This window comes from Cannabis sativa, chromosome 2 (genome assembly GCF_029168945.1).
Source record: "Cannabis sativa cultivar Pink pepper isolate KNU-18-1 chromosome 2, ASM2916894v1, whole genome shotgun sequence".
Taxonomy (NCBI): domain Eukaryota; kingdom Viridiplantae; phylum Streptophyta; class Magnoliopsida; order Rosales; family Cannabaceae; genus Cannabis; species Cannabis sativa.
Genome location: NC_083602.1, coordinates 52,996,508 through 53,015,113, shown reverse-complemented (window position 1 = coordinate 53,015,113; position 18,606 = coordinate 52,996,508). Strand labels below are relative to the sequence as shown.

Sequence of the window (18,606 nt, the reverse complement as noted above, 5' to 3'; positions counted from 1 at the left end):
GTTCAGATCTCTAGCCCTTAATTCCTTTCTGTAGCAGAGTATTATCAAGATCTGAACCTGGATCTCTTTCTCTCCTTCTTAAGCCCGATTCTCCTTCTTGTTGATTGGATTCTTCACAGTCTTACACACTATGATTAAGATACCACTTGATGTGTGTGGGCACTCACTCTATCACTCAAGGTATGAAATTATGAAGAGAAGAAAGAAGAGAATGTGGTTTCAGCTTAATAGAAAGAAGGCTCAGGAAAATTTTCTGAAAGTTAAATTTCATCAATCTTTAAGTGTGAGCCATCACTATCTATTTATAGGTAACCACCTAGGTTTAGGTTAGATTTAATTAGCATTAAAATAATTGAAAAATAAAAGGTAAAATCCATGCATAGTGGCCGACCATGGGTTGGATAATGGGCCCACTTTGCAATTTTGCCATTTTGTTATTTTCCCATCTTATTTTCTCAAAAACGCCAATTTTCTAATTTAACCACTTAAATGCCAATTCCAATTATTAATAACTATAAATTAATTATTAAATAATATTTTCATTTAATATATTTATTAATTAGACTTAACAAAGTCTCTTAATTAATAAATAAACCCTATAAACTCTATTCTTTACATTTAAGCCCTTGCTTAGTGAAAAATTCATAAACTAGACATAGTCTAATTTTAGAATTATAATTGATTAATTAAAATCAATTAACCGAGTCTTACAAGCAGTATGGTCTACTCTAGTATGGGGACCATGGGCCTATACAACCGAGCTTCCAATAAGCTGATCTAAAATTTACCAAGTAAATCCACTAACTTATTAATTCCTCATTGCATCTACTCATAGAACTTGGAATTGCACTCTCAGTCATATAGAACGCTCTATATGTTCCAGGATATAGATATGCTATTAATTATCTATTGTTATAATCTCAATAATCAATGATCCTCTATAGATGATTGTTACGAATCTTATGGTTACTACGCAAGTATACACAATCAAGTAGTATCTCACGCAAGTGAGGTCGAACCACATGGAATTAGACTAAGTACTACTAAATTATACTTATGATTCTATCTGGTAAAACAATACTTTTTGTGAATAAAATAAAACAATTCAGAAAATTAAAAGAATAAATGAAGATTAATCAAGATGAGAGATTAGGGAGGTGAATCATGTTGTTAAGTTACCAATGTTAATACCTAATTGCTATCCTTTTCTCAATGTGAATGACAGATTATAAATTAGCCTAACTCTTTTCAGATCTTCTAGGTTCTAAATCTCATGTTCTCTAATTAACTTCTTAATTAAATCAACATGAAATCAGCATTAAGCAATAATCTTTTTGTCACAAAGGCTATGTAAATACTTTCGTTTCACATCAAAACCTAGACTATCCAATTTTAGCATTCTCAATTCTCACTTTTCAGATTTCGAATTGAGATCATTAAACATGTAAAAGGTGATCAATCTTGCACATGGAATTAAACACAAATATAGATAGTATTCACAATCAAGATGGAGGAATGACAATTATTTATTAACTAGGCATAAACTTAAACAACATTCATCATCCTCCCTTAGTGGGAAATTTAGCTCATAAAAACAATAAAAACATCCATGATTAAATCCGAAACAAAACTAAACATAAAAGAAAGAAATAAGGGTAAAAGAAAGAAACTAGAAGGTCATATCGCTCCGGGTCTTCAAGATAGCTTCCTCTCCACCTTCATCCACTATTTAGGTCTTTTTCTGCTTAATTTGACCTTCTGGATCGTATTCCTTATATAGGGATGAAAGGTGTGCCTCCAATTGAGAGAAAAATCAAAATTAGGTCAAAAACCACGATGTCTGTACCTAGTCGCGACTAGCCTATAAGCTGGTCGCGACTACAGGCAAACCTCGAAAATCAGAGGTTCTGCCAAAATCTCGAAGTCGCGACCACAGAAAAGGGTCGCGACCTGGCTCAATGGTGGTCGCGACTACTGATGCTTCTCGAGCAGATTTTTCCAATTTTTCGCCAGTTTGTCCCCTCTTTTCACCATTTGACTGAATTTGAACTTTAACACCCCGGGAACCTGAAACAATGAAAATCAAGCGTAAAACCGCTCCAAAAGACACCAATAGACGAGAAAATGCTTACTTTTCAGACCCGAAACATAGGCTAAATATAACCTAACAATGATCTACATTGCATAGGGATAAAATTACCGTTACACCCTTTCAATGTATTTTATCCTTAAAACACTTGACCACCTATAAATGATATTTTAGTGAAATAATATAATCATTAAAATGAGATCTCAATCATTTATCTCTATTCAGTCAAGCTCGAAGGAAATCATCGTTTCACTTCTAAATACCTATAGAAGCTATAGATTCCATATATATGTTTAGCGCTCCCACTCAATTGTACTATCGTGTTCCCGAAATGTACGTATCACCTTGAGCAAAAAGTAGGCTTAACTAACAAATTAAAGAACACAAATAACATTATTGAGATCGAACCTAATCATGTCAGGATTAAGATCATTTGATCTAGGATCAACTAGGTGATATTGAATTGAATAGATATTACGGTAAATTTATCATATCTAATCAAAGTTCAATATCGGTCCCTTCCAATGTATACTCCATACATCCGATACTGGTAAACTTTGCCAATACCCTAGAAATGACATAACACTTATCCAAGGTGTAAGTATACATATCGCTAATTATCATGCCAGTCTAAATCCAGTGAACTGACAAATCAGGGAATTAAACTTTCGAACATATAAACATGATTATATTCCACTGTGCTGACAACACTATAATCATGAACAAATACATATGTTCTGGACTTAGTAGAATTTATAATCATAAAATAAATCATGTGAACCATGAAACATAAAATGATTTCTGATCTTTATTAGTAAATCTGATTATATTGAAATGAATTTTATTTAGGGCACAAAACCCAACAAAGACATGGTTGATATGAGTACATCCTCATGACACCAAGACTACCCACAACGTCGAAGGGATCTCAGAGGGTCACCCCGAGATGGCAATTGACGCCCTCCTCATGTTGGGTCTCGGGGGTCTCACCCCCAAATATTAGCTTCTATCCGCGAAGGTGATTAACGACCATGTCACACCCTTGGTAGACCCTCATCGTTATTGGCTAATTCAAATATTCAAATCCTACAAGAAGCTCAAAGACAGTTACAAACCCACGAAAATAACGAGATATTATCATAAAAATTAGACTTCAACCACCTCCAAAAACTAAGCAGACAGTTGAGATAACTCCGCGTTGGTCGCATCTCCTGAAGCGAGAAGCACCGAACTTTTTCCCTATATAAAGGGTCACCCATGATCTGGGAAAGGGATCTGCAATTTTGAGCACTTAGAGAAAAAATACTCTTTTATTCTTTGCATTCAAGAGCTTGTTCTTAAATTTTGCAGCTCTGATTAATAAAACACAAGGGGAGTAAGCTATTACCGACATTTGAGACCGAACCTCTTTAAATATTTAGTGTCTTTCCTTACATTTATTGCAAATTTTGGTATCATTATTTACATTTATTATTAAGATTTTGGTTTAAATCACATTTATTACGACTCTGCGTCTGTTAGCTAAAAATCCCGTCAATATTTTGGTGCTTTCATTGAGAGCTTCAACCAAAATCTTGAAGTTTTTTATTGGAAAAAATTGTTCTAACCAAAAGATCTCAAGAACGACCTCATGGGGAGGAGATGGATAATGGCCAACAAGTTCCATCAACGAGCAATTGAGTTAAAAATAATGGAGAGCGACCCCCGCGTCCTGGTAACGGTGGTGCAACTACCATTAATGATGTTGCCCAAACTACTGATGGTCGCGGGACCACTAGCCAAACTTCCACAGCTGGGCAGACAACGGTTGGGCGTACCACCAATGCCACCACCACTGGAGGCAACGCTACTCACGGCGCCACTAGAAGGGGCAATACTGGAAACTCCGTCCCACCTAATTATTGCATGGGCCAAACTCAAACCGGTCATGGCCTTGGTGTCTTTAGACCACGGAATGAACCCCATGTGGATATCGAAGGAATTGACCCAGAGATGGATCAATTGCGAGACATGATAGACCAAATGCAAGGACAGTTCCAAACTGTACACCAAGAGCAAACTCAAACTCGAGCGGCCCTAACTGAAAGTCTCCCTAACCAAAGGAGAGAGTTCCAATCTTGGTTGGAAGATCATGCTCGAGAAATGAGGAGGCGCCAAGGTGACGATCGTCACACTCAAGAAGCTGTCGACTTAATTCAAAGCTATTTCAACAAAAAAACTCACCCAACAAATATCTCAAGACCACTAAACCTATCCACGAAAAGTCCATACCCCGAATAACCAATGGGAGAGGGTGGTCTACGGACCTGAAGAACGCCTAATGAACCAAGAGAGGGCTAAGAGTCACCCCTCCAACAGGGTTCGCCACAACAGCAATCCACCGCTCCCTTAGATGAACAAGTCCTACCCGATCATTATATGGGACGAGATGACTCCCATAATGTTCATCTAAGACATAGCGGTAGGGAAAACTCCAGAAACAACAATGGTGACCGTGGTAGAAACGTTGAAAGGATAGCCCAACACAGAGAGTGGCAGCCCTGCGACCAACCATGAGGGGGAAATGATCACTTGAGAAACAGTAGGCTTAGGGGAGAAGGGAAGACCCCGAGGTCAATAGTGATCATCGTCCTAACAACCCCGACAATCATGGTGATGGCGAAGTTGAAAGTCAGACCAATGATCAACTAAAACCTTGGCTGGGGGGTTACAAAGCCGGAGGGCCGTATGCCCCTAATAGGCAACATTAACCCAAAAATCCGCTCCTAAGGGGTAGAGATGGTCGAATACCTCCCCCCGTCAATGGAAGGGCTGACAATCAAAATGCAAGAGGAAGGCCAAGATCCGGGTCAGTCTTTGAACGTGTAGGCCCCTAGGGGGTGGAGACCTTTGGGATGCCCTCAATAGGAATAAGGACAACCGTGGTTCAAACATAGCAAATCCACCCGAGCCAGCTCAAGGAAGCCAAGCTGATACAGGCATTAATGTTGTCCAACCCCAAGCAGCCACAGATCTGGCGATCTAGGCTAGGTTGGATGAGTTAACCCGATTGGTCAAGGATCAAACTGCCCCGAAATTCACTGACTTAGAACTACAAAGGAGGAGGGGGTCTGCTTTCTCACAAACGATCAATGACCTCTCCATTCCAGCAAAATTCAAAATGCCTACTTGCAAGTACATGGATAATGAAGACCCCTTGACTCATGTTCAAAACTTCAAAATCCAAATAGACCTTCAAGGGATCAAAGACGATCTCAGATGTCGAATCTTCCCTGCAACCCTCACGGACACGACACAACAATGGTTCACCAAACTACCCTCAGGGAGGAACACCTCTTGGGATGAGTTTGAAGGGTTATTCCATACCTAATTCTTCAGCCCGACAGCTGCCGACAGAGCTGGGCGACTTAGTTGTCATTAAGCAAAGGCCCAACGAGTCACTAGAAGACTATATCCAACGCTTCATGCATGAAGCCACCAAGGTAAAGAACCTAAGTGACGACGGAAAGCGAGTCGCCAATCACCATAATGGAGGGCATCACAATGGGAGGTCGGCAAGCGAGCTGCCATAATAGAAAAGAATTCACCAAGAATATCAAGCATTTCAAAAATATCAGTTCTCAAAAAATACTTAAGTGCATATAACTAATGTTTATTTTTCTTTATGTTTGTTCTTTTTCGTTTTATAGTTATGTTGTTTTATTTTATTTAATATTAATATTTTTTTTATTGTTATTTTGTATTTTTAAATATGTTAGTATTTTAAATTAATTATTTTGTAATAAATTTTAACTTGAGGATTAAAATGTAAGCTTATTTTTTAAAATAAAATAAAATAAGGATATTAGAATATGAAGAATTTTTTTTACACTAAATTGGTATAGATTCAAAATTCAATATCATTAATGGTGTAGAATTTAGTGTACACCAATTTAGTGCATAATTTGGTATGTCATTAGAGTAAAATATTGTGAAGATTTCACACCAATTTAATGTAGTAATGCACCATTAGGGTTTCTCTAATAATAAACTGAGGGCCCACAATACCTCCAATCTAATTTAAACTTAAATAATTTTTCCAACGCCACTACTAATAGTCCGTTTGGCACAGCTTTTGAAAAAATTAAAAGTTGCTTTTCAAAAAAGCTGTGACAAAAAAGTGTTTGGTAAGTAGTTAAAAAAACAACTTATTGAAGAATTTATAGAAAAACTACAGCTAAAAGCTAAAGCTGGTACAACCCGACTTTTAAAAAAAATTGTTTTGATTAAAAGACTTTATAATAAATTATTTTTTATATATTACAAAAAATAAAATATTTTTTTTGAAGGAAAAACTATTTAAAATAAATAATATTTAAATTTTTAATTTTTTATTATTTTTTTAAAAATATTTTATATTTATATTTTTATTATTAACAAACAATATCAAATCTAAGTTTCTTATAAACTATAATTTTTTCTTTTACAAGTGATAAAAATATAATTTAAAATATTAAAAATTATTTTTATTAAATACATATAAATTTATACTATGGAAAAAAATAATTAAAAATATATAGAAAATAAAAATTTTATATAACATATTTGTATATATATTTGTGATAATAATAAAATAGATTAAAATATTATCATTATTATAATAGAATCTTCACAATATTTTAAAATTTATAATTTGTCAAACACTTAGCTCAGTTTTTTTCCATAATTCTATTACAACTTTTTTTTTTCTCACAGAACTGTTTTTCCCCATTTCTAATTCAAAATATTGAAGAATATCTGACATAAATTGAGTTTGAATTCTGAACATCATATTTTAATCTAAACGGTTGACCATTATTTGATCTTGCTGGGGACAAAAAATACATGCCCCTATTGAAGGCTTTTCTATATAGCATGTTTTAAAATGTTAATTCATGTTCAAGCATACAAATTTTCTTCATATATTGTCGATCTTATTTTTGTCATTAAATTTGGCATAGTTCGTTCATTATATTTAACAAAAAGTATATATATCAAGTAGTTAATTTTGTAATAAAAGATTAAAATATTATCCTGCAATTACAAAAATGACAATAGAGCTAGAAAAGTCATCCACCTTCCACCATATATGAAGATTATGATTCAAAGAAGTGCTAATTTCCGTGTCTCAAGAGCAGAGCTAGCTATACTCTATTTTTGTGTTTTTAGGACAATAATTAAACACCACTTCTCAAAGAAAGGGTCAAGAAGCATGTAAATTATAAAAATATCCCAATAAACTACACACACCAGTAGACGAAGACTTAGCTGCCTTTTTGTGAAGCTTTACTACACTCAATATTTAAACAGTCCGAATCCACCTTAACTTAACTTGATTAAAACCAAGTCTTCAATGGAGCAATATTACACCTAGCTACTAACGAGTATTTCTTATGTGAGTTGGACTTAGATAAAGTGGAGTTAAAAGAGTGTTTAAATTAAGAAAATATGAAACTCTATTGTTAGAAGGAATTAACATTAACATTAATTAATTTGAATGGTATGGTTATAGGCGTAGTCTAGTAGTTCCACTCTTCTTACATAGATGAAGTTCTAAATTTGAATCCCCTCTTCTCCAAAGTCAAAAAGAAAAATTGAATTCTTAATATTTAATTATTTTAATAATATGTGATAATTTAAATTTGTCAAATATAAATTAATTTAATAAAACAATAAAAATATAATAATATTTGCTATTAAAATAAATTAAGCAAATAGTAGAGAGTTACTTATATTTAGAAAATTATCTATCTATTGAGCTATGTTTTTTTTGTATAGTTGTAACTTATTTTTTAAAATTTACTCCTTATTTTAGCTTGAGAAGTGTTTTAAATAATATAGTTAGAGATGCTCTTAGTTATTTAAATTTACTTTACACATAAATTAAGCTTGATATATCCATTCCCACCAAGTTTAACCATCGTATCAAATGCCTATTCGAGTTCTAAATTCACTTGCATAGCCGAAGCAACGAATGCAAATGCTGAGACCAACTCTGTTTCCACTGGTATTTGCCATTGACAATACCATTTTAAGAAATATAGATTTGTATTGTGTTGTTATTACAAATCATCAAATGTTACAAGAGAGAAGTTCGATATAAATTTACCCAAATCAGGTAAAAAAATTTAACACTTCTCACAAATTCTAAAACAAAAGGGCATAACGGGTGCTATTTAGCCACCACAGTCTTTAGCCAAAGTACTCTTATATTATGGAATCAAAATATAAGTTCATACATTATATAAATAATTATTTTAGATATACAATTTTTCTTTTTTCTTTTTTTCTAAATTTTTGTTAATTATATAAAGCCAATGAGGCTAATATAATTAAAACTGAGGGCCTTGGAAAGTCTGACCAAACTGCCAACCAGAGGGTGCCACGTTATAAGCTGTGACCGTTCTACCATCACTGGTGGTAACTTGAAAGGAGAGAGCCTGACCGTTGAGGTAGTTATTGCTTTGCCAATTCTGGCCCCAGTTTCTGGACATGGCTTGCCACCCAGTTTTCGAGCCCTTAATTGAGACCGCATGGACATCCCCTGCACCGCCGACGTTGGTGATCAAAACCAAGTTGAAGTAAGAATGACCGTTGATCGTGAATCTTACTCCTCCTTTCTTCACACATGGCACCCTGTCAAACCAAACCAAATTTCTTCATTTTCTGTGTTTTGTTTTGTATCTATTTGTATACATATGTCACGTGACAAAAATAAGTACATTTTTTTAAAAAGTTACTTATGTTTTCGTTTAATATTAAATTGTACCAATAGCGATAAAATTTGTTACCTTCTAAATGCAACGGGAACAATTCCAGCGCGGTACTGAGCAATTTTAAGGAAAGCAGGCTCGGCCAAGTCGAAGTGTTGAAGAGGAGGATTACACCAGCCACCGTTGTCGTTGGAGAGAGCAAAATTCGGGGGACAGAAGTTGGTGGCGGTGACCGTTATGGTTCCGGGGAGGCACCACCTAGGGTCATTGTTACACTTCATTTCATAACAAGCACCACAGCTCAATCCATTGTTGAACAGAGCTGTGCTTAGTGCTGCTGTTTGGGTCCCGTAACCTTGGCTGTACAAGTTACCGTACCCACAAGCCCCTCCTGCATTAATTAATTAAGTAATTAACACAAATTAATTACAATTAAATAAAAAAAAATTCACTAGCTAATTATTTGTTTGTGTATGTATTTGCATACCCATTGTGCCAGAGGCATCCCCTCCGCCGTAGAAGGTGGCGTGACCGTTCTGCCAGCCGCCGTAATCGGCGGCGGTGGCTTGAATGTGTAGTGTGATTAAAAGAAGAATAGGCAATAAGGCCATGGAATAAAATGCTTGAGTAATTGCCATTGTTGAGAGAAGAGAGTTTTCTTTTGCTGTTTTTTTTTTCTCTTTTAAGATATTTAGAAGTAAAACTAGGGAAGCCTCTATTTATAGAGGAAATTTTTAAAGAGAGAGTGAGGTACGTATGTATGTGTAGCCAGCCTAGCTAAGCCAAATCCTAACCCAAATCCAAAGCCAAATCCACACAAGTGATTGAGATTGAAAAATCAAGTGCATATCACATGTAGTGGGCCCACTATCCTAATGTTTATTTTTTCTTCTTTTCTTCTTAATTATCCATTTATTATTAGAATTTATATTTTTGTAATTAATTAGTTCAACTTCATAAATGATTTTCTCTCTGTTGTCACTTGATTTAGTCACTCTTATTGGTTGTGTTATATGAAAAGCAGGGAATAATAATGATTTCTAATTGGGCCATATAGTGGAGAAAAATTGATAAAAATTTCCTCTTTAATAAAATGGGGGTCTTATCGTTTTCAAACTATGACTAATATAACTTGGCACATGGGAAGAAGTCTTTATAATTTCTTATTCGAAACATTAATGGAAGTTTATTTTTTCATCAATAATAAAATTTCCCTTTTTAGTGATCTATATTTCAAATGAAAATTTTGCCTAGCTATCTTAAGGGAGTCATATAGAACTATACATAAATTATTGGTTTGGTGCCTTATTGGATAAAAGCATTAATATATCTAGTAGCTTTCTCAAACTATATATAAGTATACTTTAGTGGAAAATAGCAATCCCGCATAATAAAACCTTGAAATGTTCATATTTGATTTAATGGGTCACTAATTTATGAATGAAAATTATTATTGATGATTCACATGTGTACATATTTGTTATTAAGTACCCCATTGAATAGCAATTTTTTATAATCATTATTAAAATAAAATAAATGAGAGAACTATATCAATAGAGTGAAGTGTGAATTTGAGATTAAGGTGTGATTAAAGTGTATCGGGTTTTATTTCAAAACTAATTAGTAATGAAATTTATTAATTTATTTTATTTCAAAACTAATTAGTAATAAAATTTTTATTAATATTAAATTTCGCATTAATAATAATGTACTGTAAGAACTTAATATCATATAAAATGTATATATTACTCTAATTATTGTTGAGTTTGAGATGAAATATTTTAAAGCTTAATATTAAGATTATGTTATCTTATATATTATTATATATATTATAGTATGAGCTCTTTGTATATTAATTTAGTATAATTAAGTATGAGCTCTTTGTATAACAGCAATATTCTACAAATACATATATATACACGTAGGAAAAATTGTAGATGAGATTATTTTAGGGACCCATTTAGTTGAATTAATTAATTAGTGTGAGTTTGAGGGGGTGTTACGTGGGCATGGGAGACATCAGAGATGATATGTTGGACTATTGTTGGACGTTGGGATCACATGCATGGCCGACTCACATTGAATTGAATAGTTGGACTATATGACGTGGCATTTTCAACCCTCTAAGTTGAAAGTCAGACCATATTACATGACACGTGGCGCTTTCTTACCTTTAATGTGAGTCATAGTTGGGCTCAATCTTAAAAAGCACCGCATATTTATTTGCCGGATTCAATCGTACGTGTACCCATTCTAAAATCCACGTGTCACGTCTACATAAATCCACTACTCCTATTACGTGGTTAATAAATACGTACATATAAATATGTATTTGTGTTCAAGCTTGAAATATAATTAATATAAACTAAATTAGAAAACTATATAAATTGTTGGCATAGTAAAATGTTTTAACTTACAACTTTCCCTTAACTTTGAGGGCTTTTTACATAAATATACAACAAAAATAATATAATTATAAAAAATATGCAAAAAAAAATTATTTTAAAAACTTACTACATGAAACTATATATTTTAATCATTAAATAATATAAATAATTAATAATTAAACTAATTACAATAAATAGATTAATGTAATTAGTGTTTCTAATTTTATAATATCTTATCCTTATGTTTATTATATAAATATTTTAAAAATTATTAATAATAAAATATGTTTATTAAAACTTAAATTTACCGTTTCATCCCTCAATGTATTTTATCCTTAAAACACTTAGCTTCCTATAAATGATATCTCAGTAAACTAGTATAATTACTGAAATAAGAGCTCTTCCATTTATTGATCTATTAAGCCAAGCTAGAAGGAAATTATCATTTCACTTTTATTTCCAAATAGAAGCTATAGTAACTATATCTATGCTTAGCGCTCCCACTCAATTGTACTCACTACAACAAAAATTATTATTAGGGGCGGACTTATTACCGGCGGAATAGATCCGCTCCTAATAATAAGGGTTATTACCAGCGGAGTACACTTTTCGCCGGTAATAATAAAAAATAATAATTTTTTTATTTAAAATCTTTTTTCTTTAGTAATAGCAACGGGAAACAATGTATTAGCGGCGGAATTTTTCGTTGATTATTCAAAATGTGAAATGTGCGGGAAAAATCCCGCCTTTATTTTTAATTTATCATTAGCAGCGGACTTATACCGGCGGACTCCGCTGGTAATAAATATTAATTTATTATTTTTATACTTATTACCGGCGGAGACACTTATACCAGCGGAGTCCCGCCGATAATAAGTTGGTATATATAAAAAACAAAAATCCCATCTTTTTCTTCAGACTTCATTTCTTCTCATTTTCACTCTCGTCTCTTCTCTTCTTCTAGAACTCTCTCGCCCCTTCTCTTCTTATCTCTCTCAATCTCTTCGTCTTTGATGGCAGTGGCACACTGTGATATTTTTTGATAGCAGATGGTGGTTTTTTCAGCTAGTGCAAGATGAGTTTGTCTCTATCCATGTGAGTTTTCACATGCTTATTTACTATATATTCATATATATATATATAATAAGTTTTATGTATTGTAATAATATTTTTTTTTAGCTGAGACACCTCACTATTAAGATCTCTGTTGAGGTTAGATTTCTTTTATGTTCTATAAATATATATATAAATATATACTTATAATTAATTAATTTTTTTAGTATTTTTAAAAGATAACCTATAATATCTCATAGGATTTTATAGTATTTATATATATAACTAAAAATATTTATATATATATATATTGTTATTTTTTTTGAAAAAAAATATGTGTCTACATATATAAACTTAGAAATAATTTTAAACTATTCTGCCAATTTTAAATTATTTTTCATAATGTTTGTTATAGTTTAAAATATTGTTGTTATATACTATTAATTTTTAGTTTAATTTTTTTTATTATCAGGTCCAAATGACACAATGAGGAGACAACAATTTTAAAGCAAGTTATTATCTTCGTAGCAGTCTCTACTATCTTGCTACATTTCACGGTCGACACCACTATAGTGAAGATTCAAGACTATTGACTTCAAAATTACAGATTTTTTAAATGAATATTCTCATTTAAACAATGATAATATATTTTTCTTTTCAGCAACAATGACAATGTATTGTATTTTAACTAAGATAATTTTTTAAGGTGTATTGTTCTATTAATTGATGCATAATGTGTTGAATAAATATTAATTATTTTTAAAAATTATGTTATTTTTTATATAAAATAATATAATATATTATTTTTATTTTCTTCTCAATTAATATTATTAAATATTTTTATATTAAAAAACTAATACTGGGGGATAAATAGCAGCGGGGTCCGCCGGTATTAATGTGTTAGATAGACAGTCTGACGAGTTTAGTACCGGCGGGGTCCGCCCCTAATAATCCGCTGGTAATAATATTTAATAGCGGCGGGATGTCAGTCCGCCACTAAAAATGGTAAATAGCGACCCTATAGTACCAGCGGAGTATTACCAGCGGATCCCGCCGGTAATAACTTTTAGGGGCGGAAAACACAATTATTACCAGCGGACCTCTCCGCTGGTAATGAGCTAATATGTTGTAGTGACTATCATGTTCTCAAGTTGTACGTGTTACCCAAACCATGGTAAGATTTAACTAACAACTCTAAGAAAATAAATAACAGTCTTGAGATCGAACCTAACCATATCAGGATTAAGATCTTTTGATCTAAGATCAACCAGTGATATTGACTTAGAAAGATACAACGGTAAGATTATAATATCTTTACCAAGATCAATATCGGTCTCAGTCCAATGTATACTCCATACATCTGATACTAACATACTTTGCCAATGTCCTAGAAAGAAAATAACACTTATCCAAAGTGTAAGTAAGATTTATCACTGACTATCACATCAGTGTAAATCTAGTGCACAGATGAATCATGGGACATTATTTTTTGAAGTATATAATCACAATTACCTTCCACTGTGTTGATATCACTGTAATTGTGAATAACTATATGTTCTAGATTTAACAGAAATTGTATACTAAACCATAAACATGAAAACTACATGTAAACATAAATGATTTCTAATCTTCAATTGATAACAAATAAGATTATATTGAAATGGATTTTATTTAGAGCATGAAATCCCAACATATGGTACCTCATTTCCCACAGTAACTCCTCCCACTGCATTACCATCTACAAATCTCTCAGAACCATCACCTACTATAGCACCTAAAAATGTACTGCATGTACCACCTCAAGCCCCACCACTTTTAAGTTCTACTGCTCAAAACTCTTTCACAATAGTTGATCAAGCCAATACCACATATATACCCATAATTCTCACAACACCATATGTCTCTAGTAACACTATCCAGGCTACTTCAGCTCCAAGACATCATATGTAAACTAGGTCTAAGAGTGGATTTGTCAAGCCAAAGGCTTATCTTGCAACTAAGCACATGTTGAAATTTTATGCCCTAAATAAAATCTATTTAATATAATCAGATATACTGAATTGTGAGTCAAACTTATCTCTGACAATGATTGTACATATCTTGACGGTCTTCGGTAAACAACTTGGCGGCTCTAATACTAAATTGTAATGCCCTACTTGCTTAGGCACGCTCATTAATTTCTTAATTACTATGCACACCATTGCTAATTAAAGGATTTCTTGAAAATTATGTCAAATATTTTAAATTTTTATAAATATATAAGCGTACATAAAAGGTAGGATCCCATCTTAACAGTTTACAATCATATTCAAAATTCATTTGATAAACATGTTGCTCTGCGACTACAAAATAAAGGCCCAAGTCGTCCCGAGACCGAACTCTCTAGGTCTAACTATCTTTATATGCACAATCATCCTCAGGTCCTAGACTCACTGGTGCTCAGCTTTCATCTTTCCTTTACCTACACATGTAGACAGTAACTGTGAGTCAATAGACTCAGTAAAAAAAGGACAAAACATATAACATAATAGTGACTTCTATCTAGGCGCCCATACACCTATTTACAAGGCTTCAGATGCATCAAGAACGTTCTTAACAGAAGTACGACCCTTGTACCACATGCACTAAGTACTCATCCTGTACTAGTGTTGGTAGGGCTGAACTGCACATCGAATACCACTGAGTGTTGTACCACATGTACTACGTACTCATCTCGTACTAGTATTTGTAATACTTTATCGTACCCTTTGAACATCATATACAGTACCAATTCACTCCGTATCGCAACTGTACTAATATTGGTAGTATACAAATCACATAATACAACTTGCATATAATACACATGCATATATAGGTATACACATTTTATACTAATCTTACCTCATTTTTTAATTCAAGTGTGTCGGTCAACCTGAATGGAAATTCATGTGCTCAACGGAGGCCTTATGTCATAATCATACAAGTCGGGTAAACAACTTGCTAAAACCTTTTCGGGGATCTAGACTCAAAACTAGAAGTTTTTCTATTGATAAAAGTATGGAAATCCCTAAATATCGAGAAAACGCGAAGAAATAAGACTGGAAAAATTTCCTGAAAAAATGGCATGCCATTTTATAAAAATGGCATGCCATTTTATAAAAATGGCAGACTGTTTTTCTGGGTAATCTGCCAGTAAAAATAGTATACTGTTTCTACATAAACGGTCTACCATTTTCTGCTGCAGAAAAACACAAAGTCTCAAACATAATCCAAAATAACCCCAATCTTCAAACCAAGCTCCAGAATACATATACAAGGTTCAATAAACATATACCAAGCAGTAAAACCATATATAACACAGAATTTCACATTCCACCATTGTTGAGCCAAGTTTTAGTTCTTAAACTCAAACTTGCTCAACAACTAAACTAACCAACAATTCCTACCCATATAAATGATAATTTTCTTCGAGCTTGGCTTAATAGAGATAAATGATTGAGGCCTCATTTCAGTAATTATATTAGTTTATCGAAATATCATTTATATGTAACTAAGTATTTTACGAATAAAATACATTGAAGGGTAGAATGGTAAGTATTAAATGAATAGTTTTGATATTTATAGGATTAAATTGGAAAATATAGTATTATTGAAAGAAGGATAAATGGTTGAAATAAAATTACAACATTGTAACTAGTGAGGCCCATTAGTGTGGCCGGCCACTTAGTGAATTTTGTCCATTATTTTATTCTTTTTTAATCCATATAATTAAATAATAAACTCTAGTTTAAATACTATAAAAGGAACATGATGCTCTCATTCTCATCAACTCACTTCAACCAAATTAAACTTAGTTTTTATTCTCTGTCAACTAGTAGATGAGAGACTCATTTTCTATAGTGATTTCGCACCTTATTCATTGTACTTCATCAATTCGAGTCGTAGTGATACAGTACTATACCCATACATAGAAAGTCAAGTACTCAATCATAGTGCGAAAGACGGTGGTAACCAACCCGAAGGAGAGAAGGAGATCCATGCTCAGATCTAGTTATTACTCTACAACAGAAAGGAACAAGGGTTAGAGATGTGAGTGGAATGAGCCATATAGTTCTGCTGCCATTAATGTAAGGTTTTCTAAACTTTATGTGTGTTTACTTCATTATTTTAGAGAATTCATATTTAGAGTGCTAATCTAATATACATGTTAATAAATCTAGATCCTGATAAAATAAATTTCAACAAAAATTGGGACCTAGATTAAGTTCCAACAGAAACAAACTGAGACCTAAATTCGAATCAGAATCTAAATTTATAGTCAAGATAGTATAATTTTACACAGGGGCGGAGCCACAGCCAAGAGAAGGGTGGCCATGGCCCCCCAAATATTTCAAAATTACATTATATATGTATATATAAATATTTATGAAATAAAGTATATATATAAAAAATTAATAATAAATAAACATACACAATATATATAAAAGTTGATAATTTTCATCACTAAAGTAGAAGTTGGGATTTAGAATCTCCTCTAGTTAAGTGTTAGATTATGTTAAAATTATTTTATACATATAAATTTTTATTTATAAAAAAATTTACCACACTTAAAATTTAATTTGTGCCTTAAGTAGAAGTGTAGTAATATTTCCAATTTAGATAATATAAGTAGAAATTTGAATAATAGAATTTTTTTGTTTTATTTTAATATTTTATTATAGATGATTTTCGACATAAGAAAAAAAATCGTTTTAAATTTTAGTATTGCATATAAATATGTATTACAAAAATTTTATTTGATGCTAAATTATAATTTGGCCCCCCTAGCATTTAAGTCCTGCCTCCGCCCTTGATTTTACATAATCTAATAATACATGTAATTATCAAACCATTAAATAATATTATATAATGCAAGGCAATACATCCCAACAGAATTTATATCAGTCAAATTATGTACACATGATGCATGCCAATTATTCAATCTCTCTTTTAAGTTGGATACAAATATTGAAGGTTCATAAAAATAGCACGTTTGGCAAATCTGTTCTATGTCGGTTGTCACAAGTTTGAAATCTAACATGTACTAATTCTGGAATCTGATAGTTGTCCTTTTTCATTTCTCAATATATTTTCTTTAATAGAATTTCCCTTAAAAATAATAATATTGAAGTGAAAATGGTTGCATTCTAATTTCTCAAATGCATTATTTATTTCTGAGGACCAAAAAAATGGAAACAGCACAAAAAATTAAATAATAAATAAAGACCAATCATTGCACATGTCCAATTAGAGAATTTAATTATAATTAAGTGAAGTGTTTTTTCATTCTAAATTATTATTTCATTTCAAAAGAGATACATAGATTGTTGTATTATATATATGTTGTTGTCAAATCTCATATATTTAAATTATGACTTATTGCTGTTGTTGTGTACTTAAATTAAATAATGGACCTCAGATGATGACTAATATCGTTGGTTCCATCATAGCAAAGAAGCCTTAATTAACCTGTTGCAAATTTAATTTAATGTGTTATTTTTTTTTTCAAACTTAGAGACAATCTTTGATTTGATAGACAATTGAATTAGAGATAAAAGAGAAAGAAGTATACAAATTTGGATATTGATGAAGTAATTAGTGATTAATGGTCCTACCATGTTAGTAGCACATGCAAATTCCGGATTTGCTGCTTCTCAACTTGGTGTTATTCATGCATGCATCCATTTCATCCACTCTCCAAAAATAGACAAAAAAAATTTCAAGTACATAAAGTTTAATTTGGTTCATAATCTTACTGACCTAATGACTACCGAGTTTTGATAAATTTAGAAGGAATAGACAAAGTAAATTTTTAAGTTGTGGGCTTTAAATTTTTAATTCTCTTTTATGTGTCAATATAGTATGGGATAAAAAATGAGAAGGGTTGTTCTATCAAAAGAAAAAAAAATTGAGAAGGGTTGATTTTTGTCTCTTCTTGTAGAGAACATACATCTTTAGGAATATATGAGAATGGACAATGTATGATTCTAATTAGGGTGTGAATCTTTTACGAGAGTACCTTGAGATTTTGTCTCTCTAAGTCTCAAAAGCCATATTACTCACTTTTTCTATTTTTATTTTTATTTTTTAATTTTTGCCTAAATTCCATTGACCTTTTTTATTGTTATTATTACTTGTCTCTCAAGAGGGTTTGTCCCGTTATATGGCAACTCTTTTTTTCTTAATTTTATCACATAATTAAGGCATGAAAACCCAAGTTTTAGTTCAACAACTATGTTTCTTGTTGCTAAAAAAAAACTGTTATTTTCTTGTTATTATTATATTAATTAGCTAAACTAAGATTATAACAAATATGTGGTTATAGATA

At 32.2% G+C, this 18,606-nt stretch overlaps 1 protein-coding gene across 1 annotated transcript; it reads right to left on the bottom strand.

Annotated features, from left to right (window-relative positions):
- Nucleotides 1-8,136: 8,136 nt before the first annotated feature.
- On the bottom strand, nt 8,137-9,591 carry LOC115720977 (expansin-A8). Its single transcript, XM_030650202.2, has 3 exons — nt 9,308-9,591; nt 8,899-9,211; nt 8,137-8,743 (listed from the first exon to the last, which is right to left on the bottom strand). Exons 1-3 carry the CDS (start codon nt 9,456-9,458, stop codon nt 8,440-8,442), a joined length of 768 nt encoding a protein of 255 aa, XP_030506062.1. The 5' UTR covers nt 9,459-9,591; the 3' UTR covers nt 8,137-8,439.
- Nucleotides 9,592-18,606: the final 9,015 nt, after the last annotated feature.

Coding starts and splice junctions, on each gene's coding strand:
- LOC115720977 (XM_030650202.2), bottom strand. CDS start 9,458: ATGGCAATTACTCAAGCATTTTATTCCATGGCCTTATTGCCTATTCTT. Junction 9,212..9,307: donor GGATGCCTCTGGCACAATGG/GTATGCAAATAC, acceptor TAATTAATGCAG/GAGGGGCTTGTGGGTACGGT. Junction 8,744..8,898: donor GTTCCCGTTGCATTTAGAAG/GTAACAAATTTT, acceptor TTGGTTTGACAG/GGTGCCATGTGTGAAGAAAG.